Below are 13,067 nucleotides of genomic sequence, written 5' to 3'. Positions count from 1 at the left end.
TACTCGCATTGCGTTAGGATTTCTCTGACTCCGGTATGCCCTCAAGTTAACTTAACTGAGGGCGTCTTTGAAATCTTATTTCCCAGTAGGCTCATGTTCGACATACCATGGGGCAGGAGTTCAACATAACTTTTTTGGGGGGAGGGGGGGCGGTGCAGTCCAATTTATAACAGGAGCCAACTTCTCAAACCCTGTATGCTATCTTCTCTCTCTCTCCTGTTCCCCTTCTTCTCTGGGTGCTGTGACACACAGATCTTGCTAACTATCTTGTTAAGTCTGAGCACCGCGGACCCTACTCCTTCATAATCATTTTACATCTCTTTTGGGGAGAAATTCATAACTGCAATGCCTCCGGTTCACCTTCTCTTTTCTAAAAGTCGTTTTTACGTGGGCCCATCACAGAGATTGTAGGCCCCGTCTGGAGGAGAAGTGCAGCATTTGAAACATCTGATGTCTAAGACTGCGCTTACTCGCGGCTCCTCCCACGCTGCCAGGCAAACACCAAGCCGAGCAGATGGACTGAGCACCGGGCCCCAAAGCCAGTGTTCTAGGGAGAAAGAAGACAGAGAGCCAATCTCAGAGGTGGGGCCTCGCCATGCTACTGAGCTGGTCTCTGGTCTCCCCGATCTGCAGATGGTGTGGATTAGGGGGTTTTGAGCTTGTCTAAGTCATTCAACTCATTGCTGAGAGAACAGTGATCTTCAGAGAGTCTCAGATGCTTCTACTGGAGGTTCAAAGAACTGGATGGGGAAAGAGGGAGCTGATTGTTTTAAGGGGGGAAAGGGTCTTATTGATGAGCTTGACTAAACCAAAACAAAGAACGAATCCATCGCTGTCGATCCTGACTTATGCCCACCATACACACTCTAGAGCAGAACTGCTTCGTAGAGTTTTCTTGTTCATAATCTTAACAAAAGCGGATGACCAGGCCTTTCTTCCATGGTACCTCTGGTGGAAGCTACCAGCCTTCAGGTCAGCAGGCAACTGTAAACCGTTTAGCTAGCTGAAGCAGCTTCCTTATTTCACTCGATGTTTGCACGCCGGAAAATGCTACACAACTTGCTCTACGTCTCACAGCTGTGGAAGACAGAGGCTCTTTTTATCCATCACGACGTCAGAGTAGAGGTGGGATTACAAAGGGTTGCTTAATTTCCCTAGACATGGCAGATCCAACACATGTGCCATTCAAAGATGATTAAGCAAGCACCATCTACTTAGTGTCACTGCTTCCTATGCCAGAAACCGAAGAGCTCCCATTAACACTTTAGTCCCCTGCAGATGTCTAATTTCTAATACTACCTGAAAATGACTTTGGGAAGTCATCCCCTTTCAGTGGCTTCCCCGTATCCTTGACAACTGATGCATTTCCAATCAGAAAACCATGGAAGGAGGCTAAAAATAAGAACCCAATCCCCGCAACAGTATGACGGTGCACCATCTTCCATTTGCATAGCAACTCAGAAAGGAGGTTGCAAAGACTTTTCTTTTAATGAATGCTGGAGTTGGGAAGCCCCCCTGCATGGCTTCTTTCTGCACATGGGATGATATGGTCTCCCACACGCTCCTCAGTAAGAAACCTGATTGCCTCCCACATGCCATCCCAGAGTGTCTCTCCAAAGAGCTGAGTGTGGGAATTGGCTGGAAGTCAAGTCAACGTTATTTTTGCATCCCTCCAGCTAGCTCACTTGGAAATGTCATGGTGTTGGGACATGTGCTTTCCCAGCCATGCCGAGGGGTCTGCCCATATGGATATGTGGAACTGCGCAAGTGCACGTGGATATGTGGAACTGCGCACACACACATACTCACAGATGTTTGGTCCCTGAAAAGGAGCAGCCTCTGGTGCCTGGAGCTCTCCACAGACATCCTCCCAAAGCTAAGCAAGTGTCTATCCATCATCTGCACAGTGGTGCTGAGTACTGGGTGCGGCAGGCAATGTAATGACACCCCACAGATGTCCATGCCCTGTTTCTCCAAACCTGTGATTATGATATCTTACCTAGCAAAGGCGAATCAAGGTTTCCAATGGAATTAAGGTTGCTAATCAACTGACCTTAAAACAGAGAGATTACCGTAAACTAACGAGTGGCACCACAAGACCAGTAATTCAAAATCACCTGCCCCCCTGGGGATAAAGATGAGGCTTTTTTACTCCTATAGTGAGATGTGGTCTCTGAAAATCGTAGGGGAAGTTCGACTCTGTCCTACAGGTTCACCATGTGTTGAATTGACCCAATGTCAGTGAGTCAGCCAGTAACCGTTGATGTTGACTCATGGTGACTCCTGTGTGTCAGAGTTGACCTGCATCACATGGCTCCAATGGCTGGTGTTTGCTGAAACAGACCACCAAGCCTTTCTCCCCGGGTGCCTCTGGCTGGACTCCATCCTCCAGTCTTTGGGGCAGCAGGTGGTCACTGTAACCATTTGCACTGGCTGTGCTATCACAAGACTCCAGGAAATGCACAGCCTGCGCTGGCATGAAGCTCCTCTTTGGAGTCAAAGGTTAGCAGCTGGTTGTCATAGCAACTATCTGCATCAACTCTTCATTCCCTTCCATGTAGATGGCAAACCGGCTTGTGGGAGGAGTATAGAAGAGGGACGTTCAGGGGCCTCTGGAGTACTCCATAAAGGTGCTCCTAGCAAATATTAGCGGTTGCTGTGACCCTCAAGGCCCACAGATTTCCTGACTTGACTTGGAGCCGACCCGGTCAAGGTCAACTCACCCTGCGGTGCTGCCAGCCACTCCTATCTTCTGTTGAGTGCCGCTTGACCCGTGACACTCTCTCTCCTTCTTTGGCAAGACCTTTTCCTGGAAGTCCACAAGTTCATTTTCCCGGGGTTTCTAAAGGCTTTTGTTGTGGCTGTTTGTGTTTGTGGTTGTTGTCGTGTTTCCGATGGCAACAAGCTACTTGACTGTCAGCCTCGGTGACTTCTCTCTCCAGTCAGTGCCTGGCCTTTGTTCTGCCACGTTGGAGGCTTGGATGGTTCACAAAACAGCTCCTTTGGCCATGCCCTACCAGGCTTGGCCATCGAACGCCATTTCCCATTACCAAATTTGAATCCCAGGTCTTTCCATAGGCCAGAACCAACCATGTAGAACTTTCTAAAACCTGGTAAGGAGGACTGGACCCCAGCCCGCCTCCTCTTTGCAGATTGTGAACCATGGCCTTGCTAAAGCTCTGCCTGGTTTTTGAACCCAGTTTGGCAGGATAGTGAGCCCTCATGTTGTCCCTGCCATGTGGATTACCCACTCATTCCAAACTCACTTGTCTGCCTCCACTGAAGATGGTTTCCCTCGGTTTGTATTTTTGCTGTGCTTTGTTCCTGGGTTCTCCCCACCCACAGCTGTGTGGGGCTGCTTGGCTTTGAGCCGGCCTCTTGCCTGATGTCTCCCCAGAGGAAGGAGACCAGATAATAGACACTCCTTGAGTCCAGATGTCTTACAAAGATTTCCCCCTTTTAGACAAAGCATACTAAATCCATTTAATAAAAGTTAATAGCGATTTGCAGGACAGAGGTGACTCAGGGCTGTGGAGCTGGGACTGCATTTACCTCATGAGGAACCGATGGTGACCCAGTCTTGTCTGCTGAGCCCTGGCTTCACAACCGATGGTTTTTCACTCATCCTTGGATGAAATGAGCACCCCAGGCCTTCAACTATGGAATGGGACGTAATGGAGGTATGGACCATGGTCCAGGATACAAAGTACCGGAGACATTTGCCCTCGAGGTGCTAAACCAGAGTGAAGCGTAGGCAGTGTCAGGCTCTGCACCGGTCCCCTCTTGGCTTGCTTCTGCTCCAGGGCCTTGTGTGACTGCTTGTGATGGGATCGCTTCTGTGATCAGATTGCCTCTTTCAGACTCGCTCGCTCCTGGCTGGGCACTTCTCAGTGGCTGCGGCACGCCTCTCCATTGGATTCCTATGTACATCCACAGAGTCGGTGCGTCATGTGTTCCCCACCATCTGTCACAGCAGATGCAGCGACTGTAACACTTCTAGCTTAGGAGGGCAGCCAACACCCTTGTGGGGTCTTTAAAATTCACAGCTAACAGTCAGAGCCTGTGCTTGCATGAAACCCCTCTTTAAAGTCAAGATTGAACAGTTGGTTGCCATAGCAACCCTCCTCGTCAATTCTGAACTCCCTTCAACATAGATGGCCAAGCTGGTTTGGAGGAGGCATACAGAAGAAGGACGTTTGGTGGGCTCTGGAAAGGAGGACCACTTTGAGTGGCAAAATATTGGACATCCTCAAACTCTAGCCTGATGTGCTTTACAATGTCTGTTTTCCTCTGGCTTGGGGCTGCACGTGCCATGGTATGGAGAGGAGCTTTGTCTGCCGACGGCAGTGTGCCCCCACATGGTAATGAATGAAGGAAGCCTCATAAGGAGATAATCACTATGAATGCAATTGGGGAAAGGTAAATGCATGCCACAAACCAAAGGTGTTGCCATCATTAGGAAAATAAGGCTTGGCTTGAACTGAGTTGTGCCTGCATTTATTTTGACATGCCTTGGAGTGATTAGACCCCAAGTGTGGAAGAGGACTTTCTTTCTTTGTCAGTCCTTCATTCTAGACTAGGTGTCCAGCCGAGACTCTTCCAAGAGTCGGAATGATGGGCTTGCCACCTTCTAGAGAAGACTTCCTGGTTGATTCTGTTTTGTTTTTGACTCTCATACGCAAATGTCCCCAAGGACAACCAAGAGCACATCCTCCACCGAGAGAGAAGTACATCTGGGTCCTCGGCCTATTAGCACAGGTTTACACCAAGGCAAGTGTCCATTATATGGTTTCTTGCAAATTGCAAAAGCCCCTTCCTCATTGGTTTCCTATGCACCTTGCGTGGGTGTGCACACTATTTGTGTGGGCGCATTATATACAAAGACTTCGCAGTCTGCAGAAGTCCATGTGAATTCAGGGTAAATGCTTAGCTTAATCACTTTTTTTGTCTCACAAGTATTTATGGAAAGCTTGCTTGTATGAGGAGGAGCCCCTCGGAGGCACAACTCTTTAAGTGCTAGCTGAAAGATTGGGGGTTTGAACTCAGCAGGGGCATCTTGGAACACAGGCCTGGCAATCTACTTCCCAAAGGTTTTGTCCTTGAGCATCCGATGGAGCAGTTCTATTCCCTACACAGGGATCATTGTGAGCGGAGATCAACTCAAGAGCAATTAGTAACAGCCCTGAGATGTGGAGGGCAGTGGGAGTTTAGTGAGAGAATGCTCCCTTTCCACGTGAGAGACCTGGATTCTACTCCTGGCCAATGCGGTTGATGCACAGGCACCACCTGTCCCTCCGAGGACAACATAGCCTGTTGCTCTGATGCTAACTAGGTTTAAGTGGAGCTCACCCACTGAGTCAGCCTAGGTAGAAAGACCTGGCGAACTACTTGCCAAGAGCAGTCAATGAAAACCCAGCGGACCATAATAGTTGATCTCATTGTACATAGGGTCTCCATAGTTGGGAGCCAACTAGATGGCAGCTAGCAACAACAGTTTAGGTTTGGGGGTTCACAGAGGGACCCTGCCCCATCCCCTTGTGTAGCTTATAGTCCTGAGTCCATGCTTTCTTTGGAACCAAAAATGTATAAAGCCAGACCCCTTGTACTTTCTTCCATTGACCTCCTTATGTATACCTTCTTTATATTTATTTATATCAGACACATGGTCTTTATTCCACAGCCTTATCATCAACTACCTAATTTCAAACTAGTTTTCTCTCTATGTGACTCATAGTTCCCTGACCCTTTCCAAATATCGCTCAACACCACTGAAGCCAGTAAATTTGAGCTCATTGTGAATCCAGCCCATGTGGAAGCCTGCCTTTGCCATTCAGGAAACCAAGTACTAATCTAATACTCTCTGTGCCCTCCATATAAATGAATAACTTACTCATTTTCATTACTCTCCCTACCACATCCATCAGAGCAAGTATCAGGGGAGAGAATGAGGGTTACCTGGTTCATGGTTCAGTCTCGAGATGAGCTAAAATTCTCATTTCGCAGACCCTGGCTCAAACCTTTCTCCCTTAATTCTGAGGCTCCTTCTCTTGATTCTCATGGGGTTTTTATCTTCAGAAAAAGAAAAGCACACCCAGAGCTATTATTCTATTTTTATATTCTTTTAAGCATCTCTTCCTCTGGGCAATGGAGAAGCTCTCTATCCATTGTCTCCTCTGGGCAGATTTACAAATTTCAGGAAGCCACATCTTGTTCTTTCACTAGTTAAGAATTAAATAACCAGCCAGTGAGAGAGAAAACGAGTGCTTTAGTGGAAGTTTTCTCAGTAGTTTAGGGATACAAGCCATGCATCAGAAATTATCCGTCTAGGAAAGCAACCATCAAGGCTGTGTCAGCTACATGTCACAGATTGTCAGTGATTCTTCCTCCCGACTTGATGCCATGTTCTTCACATCTTCTATCTTCTCAGATATACAAACTTCTCAGCCGACACACGGACTGATTGCAGTGAATGGATACAAGGTGGCCACACACCTTTCCTGTTTTTAAACCTTGTGGTGTTCCTTTTTTTTTTTTTTATTTGAATGATTGCCTCCTGGTCTATGTTCAAATTTCCTATCAGCACAATGAAATGTTCTGGAATTCCCATTCTTTGCATTGTTACCCATAATGTGTTATGATGCATACAAGTGGAGATTTTTGCATAGCCAATAAAACATAGGTAAATATCTTTCAAAAAGCATGGCCATTAGAGGTGGCCTCCTCTAAATGTAGTAGTTGTTCTGTGGGTAACAAACAAACAAACAAAGACCCAGGGAATCAGACACAGATTCAAACCTTAATGCTCCTACTGAGAAACACCCCCTGCCATCGAGTAATGCTGAATCATGGGAGCCCATGAAGGCAGGTAGGGCTGCCCAGGTGAGCTTCTATGACTGTAACTTGTTATGGGGATAGAAGAGCTAATCTTTCTCTTGCTGAGCGGCTGGTGGTTTTGAACTGCTGACCTGGAGCTTAGCAGCCTGCCATGTAACCACTATGCCACCAGAGCTTGACAAATCAGTTAAAATTTGCAAGCCTTAGTTTTCCACAGCAGCATAAAGTAGCTAATAATGCCTACTTTTCAGGAGTATTGGAAATAATTGGTGAATTTACTCCTTTGAACATTTTCTGATCACCTGTGTTCCTGATCACCTGAAATGTTTCCTGTAGAAATCAAGATGAACAAAGAAAATGTCCCTTCCTTCAAAGAGTTCTTGATCTTTGTTTACAGAGCATACATAGTTGGTGCTTTGGAAATATGAGATTCCTATGAGAGCCAGTCAATAGCACCATCTGATTGAAAATGAGGATGAATGGGTATATGTATGCAGGTGGATAGGGAAGAGGGGATGACTCTAGTATTATATAATGGGATTTATTGTGATTGTGCCCCCAACAGTGGCAGCATTTAATCGCACCATGTCATCCTAATTTTCTGAAACACAGGCATGTTAACCAACCCATTCGTATTTCTTCTTTCTTACCCCGTTTCTAAGGAGAGTGCCTCTGCTACGAAGGTTACATGAAGGACCCAGTCCACAAGCACCTCTGCATTCGGAACGAATGGGGCACAAACCAGGGGTAAGTGAAGCGGGTTCCCAAGATAGCACCCCTGTCTTACACAGACATGCTGTGGAGCAACTGCATGGGCAGCAATAAAGCTTACAGGTGGTTATATTCTGAACAGCGAATGTGTAAAAATAGCATTGTTCATTTCCATATTTATACCATTCCAATGACGTCCATCTCATCGTGTTCTCTATTTGCGAGGCAAGGGATGATGCCTCTGAGTAGCAGCCCCGCAGCCTCCAGCCCGGATCTGAAAGTCAAGCTGGCCCTCTCTTCTATTGCACACCACTGCCAGCCACGCGGATTCCACAGGCAGAGCTTAGCTGAGGAGCGTGTTGGGGACACACGAAGCCACGCAGATCCCACTGTAGCGCTTCCAGAGTTTGATGAGCTTGCAAAACTGACATGAGTAGACACTTGTTTTCACCAAGACTGTCAGCGGGGGTGAAGTGCAGAGACACAGAGAGGACTCTGTAATGAGTAAAACAGGACTTTTGCCTGATGCCCAATTACCGTGCCTCTGCAAAACCTTTGCTTCCCTCTCGGAAGATGCTAGAATGGGATAAAGGTAGTCCCTTCCCTGTGGCTTTTTTAAAGAGACTTTCCAGGTGCTGAGAGCTTCTCTTCTGCACTGGCTGAGCCGAGACAGGGTTAGGAGCAGATATCAGTTAATACCTGCAAACTAATAATAACAATCAATGGAACAGGAATAACTAGAAACAAATCAATACAAAAGACCTCCTGGAATAATTACATGGACTGCAATTTAGATAGGTGTTTGCAGCCTGACCAGGTGGGAATATTTTCAGTCTTTCATTTCTCTCCCCAAAAATCAATGTAATTTTAGGCATATCCATGGAGAGATCATATCCCAGAGGTGGGTAATCGGCCCCTTCTGTATGATTCTGGTGAAACAGCCTAGACTATTGAATATAGTCCTGGATTGCTAGAAGCAAAAAACATGGAGACAAATGGGTAAGAGTTTGGAGAAGAGCAATAAAAATGATTGAAGAGCCCAAGGAAGTGATTTATGACTAAGGAATAGAAGAACTCAACTCTGAGAAGTTGGCCAGCTGATGACTCAGTCAAGACATGATAGATGTCCACAGATGTTAGAAGAGGGCAAATGTTCTGGAACGGGTTGAAATGGAGGGATAAGGACAGGCGAGAATGAAGTTAGGGGAAGGAAATTTGAGTCATGGGTCAGAAAGCTTAGGGAAGTCAAAATGCCACAAACTTTTTCTGTTAGTGCAAACGAAAGCTTGCTCAGTTTTGACTACATTTGAGAAAATATCAGAGAGAATCTACAAAATGTAGAGAAAGGCATTTGTAGCAGGGTCAGTACGTAAAAACAGACCTGCTATGTTTTTCAAAAGCCAGGAGACTTGTTGGCTAAGACCACCTCCTCCCTTGACTCTAAAGGTTTGCATCGTTGGTGGGGAGCTAGAATCTCAGTGTGTGTGATAATCTTATTGAGAATTTCAGTTGAATGGGATTCTTACAGGGAGAATATTGTTAAGGCAAAGTTAACCATTTCTCTATCTGTTGGCCCTCGACTTTGTTGCTGATGGAAACTATCATTTCACTTTTTGCCCTGAATGATCGAGGCTGGCTCTCTTCAGTGATTGTGTTTGGTGGCTGATAGCTCAAGCCTCCCCAACTCTTGCCTTGTAGATGGATCGTGTGAGGATGGGCCCGACTTCCCTTGGCAATCGCACAAGCCTTAGTCATTCCCTCTGGCTGTGTGTAGAGACAGTCTTAGGACGTAGACAGGAGCCTCAAGGGAAATGGTGGAGGCCCCAGCATTGGTGTCCTTTAAAACAAGACAGGCTAGCGCAGGGAGCTACCGATTGACAGGAACATTAGCCTCAGGAAATAGACAAGGAGACCTAATCTGTCATTTCCATCTCTAATTTCCATTATTCTCTGATCATCACTGTCTACAGAGTCTCCTTCTGGACACTAACAAAATAATGGAGCAACTGTGAGGAGGAGGGGAAAGTGACTATCTTGTGGATAATGGAACCGGGAGTGATAAGCAACATGAGGTTGTTGTTTTTTTAACGTGCCAAACAAATGAGCACACTTTCCTTCTAAAGTGACCAGATAAACGCAAAGCAGAAGATGCCACACATCTTGATTTCAGTCGGGGATCTGACGCCATTCTTCTTTAAATGATTCTCACAAAATTAATGGGAAGGGGTTTGACTGTGCAGACTGTCACTTAAATTGAAAACTGCCTGATAGATTGCCAGCTGATGACACACATTGGGTTATTATTGAAAAAAATCAATGGTCGGTTTGATTTTCTCGAATATTTTATTTAACGTTCCAGAAGGTGGAGATGTGTATTTATGTTTTTCCTACAGCATTCCTTATTGCATGGGAGGGGAGGGGTGGTGGTGCATTCTTTTGATACAAAAGAAGGGAATCGTAGGCCAATAATAGTTAAAACCCACTCCATCGCCGAAAACTCTAGGTTAATGTACCAGAAGAAAATGTAGCAATAAACATTTGTGACATTCAAACTAGAAAGAAAATTGATCAAGGGCACCAGTACAGAAAGTTACCCAGGGAGGTTTGGGTGGAGAAGACTTTATCCGCCCTTTGTCTCATTTTCCTGCTCAGTGGACGTTTTCTTGCTCCCGTTTTTTCAGGGGAGTAACCCGGATCATTTACAGACATCCTCTCTCCACTCTGCTCCATCGTTTATGCCCCTACCCATCATGCTTTCCACAAACATTCATTGCAATACTTCTGGTGGGTCAGGCTGTTAGAGATCATGTCTGCTCATGAACTTTCGGAGAAGAGGTGGTTTTTGATGGGTAGGTGGATAGGAATTATGGCTGCATCTCTCCCGGCTCTGCCTCCCTCTTTGAATCCCCTACACCTCTGCGTGCCTTCTCCCCTTTGCTCCTCCAGGATGCACTCCTCTGAACACCCTTAACTTGCTCACATCACTAAGATCTTTTCTTTTCATTCTGGCTTCCTCTCTCTTTAACAAATATGGCCCCATTTTCTCTGGTTCCGCATGGAAATAGGACTAGCATTCAACCTGCTATGGGCATGAAAACAAAGAGATGCTTTCCAGGAATAAATAGCTTAATGTCGCTTTAAGAATGAAGTTTTCAGCGAAGGGGAGGTGGGTGATAAGTGCAAGGGCTAGATTTCAGATGGTCTTATTTGCTACGGCTGGGCTCACGAACACTCCTTGTCTGATGAAGCGCCAGGGTGTCTGTGAATTGCACGCACACTGATGCTCCAAGGTGGGGTAACTCCCCCCTTGTTGAAAGCCTTTGAGCGACACCAGGTTACGATGGAGTGGACCAAGGGCCCCTTTAGGTTGTAATCTCCACAGAAACAGATTCCCAGGCCTTTCAAACTTCCGACCTTTCACTTAGCAGCTAAGAGGTTATCCATTACACCACCAGGACTCCTGTCTCCTTCCCGAATCCGACTTTTTTCTAGACCATTCATAATACATCAAAACAAGCAAACACACACCAAATCCCTTGGCACTATTTTTACTTCCCTTGATTTTCCAAGCAAAACCTGCTCCTGCAATTATCCTGTAGATACACCTACACAAGAACAAACAGCAAACTGGGAACCGTACCTTCAAGGAGCACAAATCAAGGGGATGGTGGCCCTATCTGGCTGACTTCGTGTCTACCTGCAGCCACAGCGTCGAGAAACCCGGCCGGTTGAGACATGGATACGCTGAGTGGGTCGGGACGCTGCTTGCTCTGGCTCACTCAGGTGACAGGATTCAGATGGCAGGTTGTGAAAGCATTGAACTCCTTACACGAGAAGGTCCTATTCACTGAAAATAAAAGTAGCTTCAAGAAGATTTAAACAAAGTCGTGGATGACAGATTTCTAATGGGTTATTAAAAGAACATGGGCTGGGTGAGGTTACAGCCTGGGTCTTTGAGGTTGGCAACAAAATCAATCATTTCCTGCCACAACACACCCCCGTGGCACCGCTGCCAGACTGAGGACTCCGTGAAAGGTCCACGCTCAGCACGTGGGTTGACCCGTCTTTTGGCTCCGATTCAAAGAACTCCTCAGCCTCCCTTCGCGGCGGCTGAAGGGCCATCACCAGAGAGGAGAGGCTCAGCGTTTGCCATCAGTTTCCCAGGACAGGGACAAATAGCCAAGCTGTCACAGAGACACGAAGCAAAAACTATAATGGAAGGTGGAGGAGGCAAGAGAGATTGATTTCCAAGAAAATGTTAGAACAGGAAATTAATTTACTTCGCTACTTTGGAAATTATGAAGAGAAGCCATAATAATGTGGGGTTTGTTGTTCTTGTTGATGTTACATTTAAAATGTACCCAAGGGCCTCTAGATACACTTTCGGAATGCCGTAATTATATTAAATTCATGAGTTTGAAGATGCTCGGTAAATAATACTCTTGTTTCATATTCTGGCATCTCAGATACAGAGGGCAATACCAAGAAGATTCCTCACGAGAGGAATATAAAATAGCGCTAGCCTTTTACACTGAAGGATGATGGTAGAGTGGTAATTCATGAGACAGGAAGAAGCCTGCTGGGGAAAACGAACAGGTGTTTCACCAAAGCTGTACGCTGCTGTCTGCAGAGGCCCTGCTCCTCAGAATGCCTCCTTCTTTCCAGCAGAAGCAGAATGTACCTTGGGTACATTTTAAATGTAACATCAACAACAACAACAAACCCCACATTATTATGGCTTCTCTTCATAATTTCCAGATAGACACGTGTGCGTGCACACACACGTACACACTCATTGGCACAACCCACATGGCTTTAACAAGGCCTTTCCATGACCCCCGGTGTTTCCTATTTCCACAGCTTCTGTCGGCTTCTCGTCCGCCTTCCCAGGAGTTACTGCTTACAGACTGTACATTTGTATACGGAACAAAGATCCCCAAACTCCGAATCCAGTGTCCGTGCCCAACCTCGAGTGAGGCCTGGGCGTACTATGCCTGACCTCAGGCCCTCTGTCCTGCCCAACCCACATCCCAGATCATTCCATTTGCCCCGCAGCGAGGGATGGTGCCCTGGGGCTATTCCTTAGAGATCCTTCTCCGAGCAGTAAGCTGAGCCCATCAGCGAGGATCGCTTCCCCTCTGGAGTCTAGAGATTGAGCAGAGAACTGCTTCTACTGATTTGGGGGGGTGGGGGTGGGGAGCAAAGTCCACCCTCCCTTAGGCTGGCCCCTAAAACTGAGCAAGAGCCATCCTCTGCTGTTGGGTAATCTTAGTGCAAGCCCAACACCACCTCCAGCCAATGCCTGAAATGGAAATGCAGACCATTCCAAATACTCACGACCTTCAGACTCACCGGACACGTGGAAGATGAATGCACCACTGAAATAGGGGCCTGAGCTATTCTTTCAACTTTAAGCCAGAAATACCCTCTACACGCATCTTAAAATGGAGCAACTGTTTAGCTTAACTAGTGAAAAATAGCAAACATGAGCATTCTGATTTTTTGAGACCTAGATGAGATAA

The 13,067-nt window shown here is 46.5% G+C and overlaps 1 protein-coding gene across 1 annotated transcript in view; it reads left to right on the top strand.

The window, feature by feature from the left end:
* ASTN1 (astrotactin 1) overlaps nt 1-13,067 on the top strand; it is a 402,092-nt gene that overhangs the window by 179,582 nt on the left and 209,443 nt on the right. Inside the window, exon 8 of the mRNA XM_004706713.3 lies at nt 7,497-7,581. Within this exon, the coding sequence (XP_004706770.1) occupies nt 7,497-7,581 (85 nt within the window). The remainder of the gene's footprint in view (nt 1-7,496; nt 7,582-13,067) is intronic.

Source organism: Echinops telfairi, unplaced genomic scaffold (genome assembly GCF_000313985.2).
Source record: "Echinops telfairi isolate 266 unplaced genomic scaffold, ASM31398v2 ScPeMD7_7424;HRSCAF=8462, whole genome shotgun sequence".
Lineage (NCBI taxonomy): Eukaryota > Metazoa > Chordata > Mammalia > Afrosoricida > Tenrecidae > Echinops > Echinops telfairi.
The sequence above is the reverse complement of the archived record's forward strand: the minus strand, read 5'-3'. Positions and strand labels throughout refer to the sequence as shown.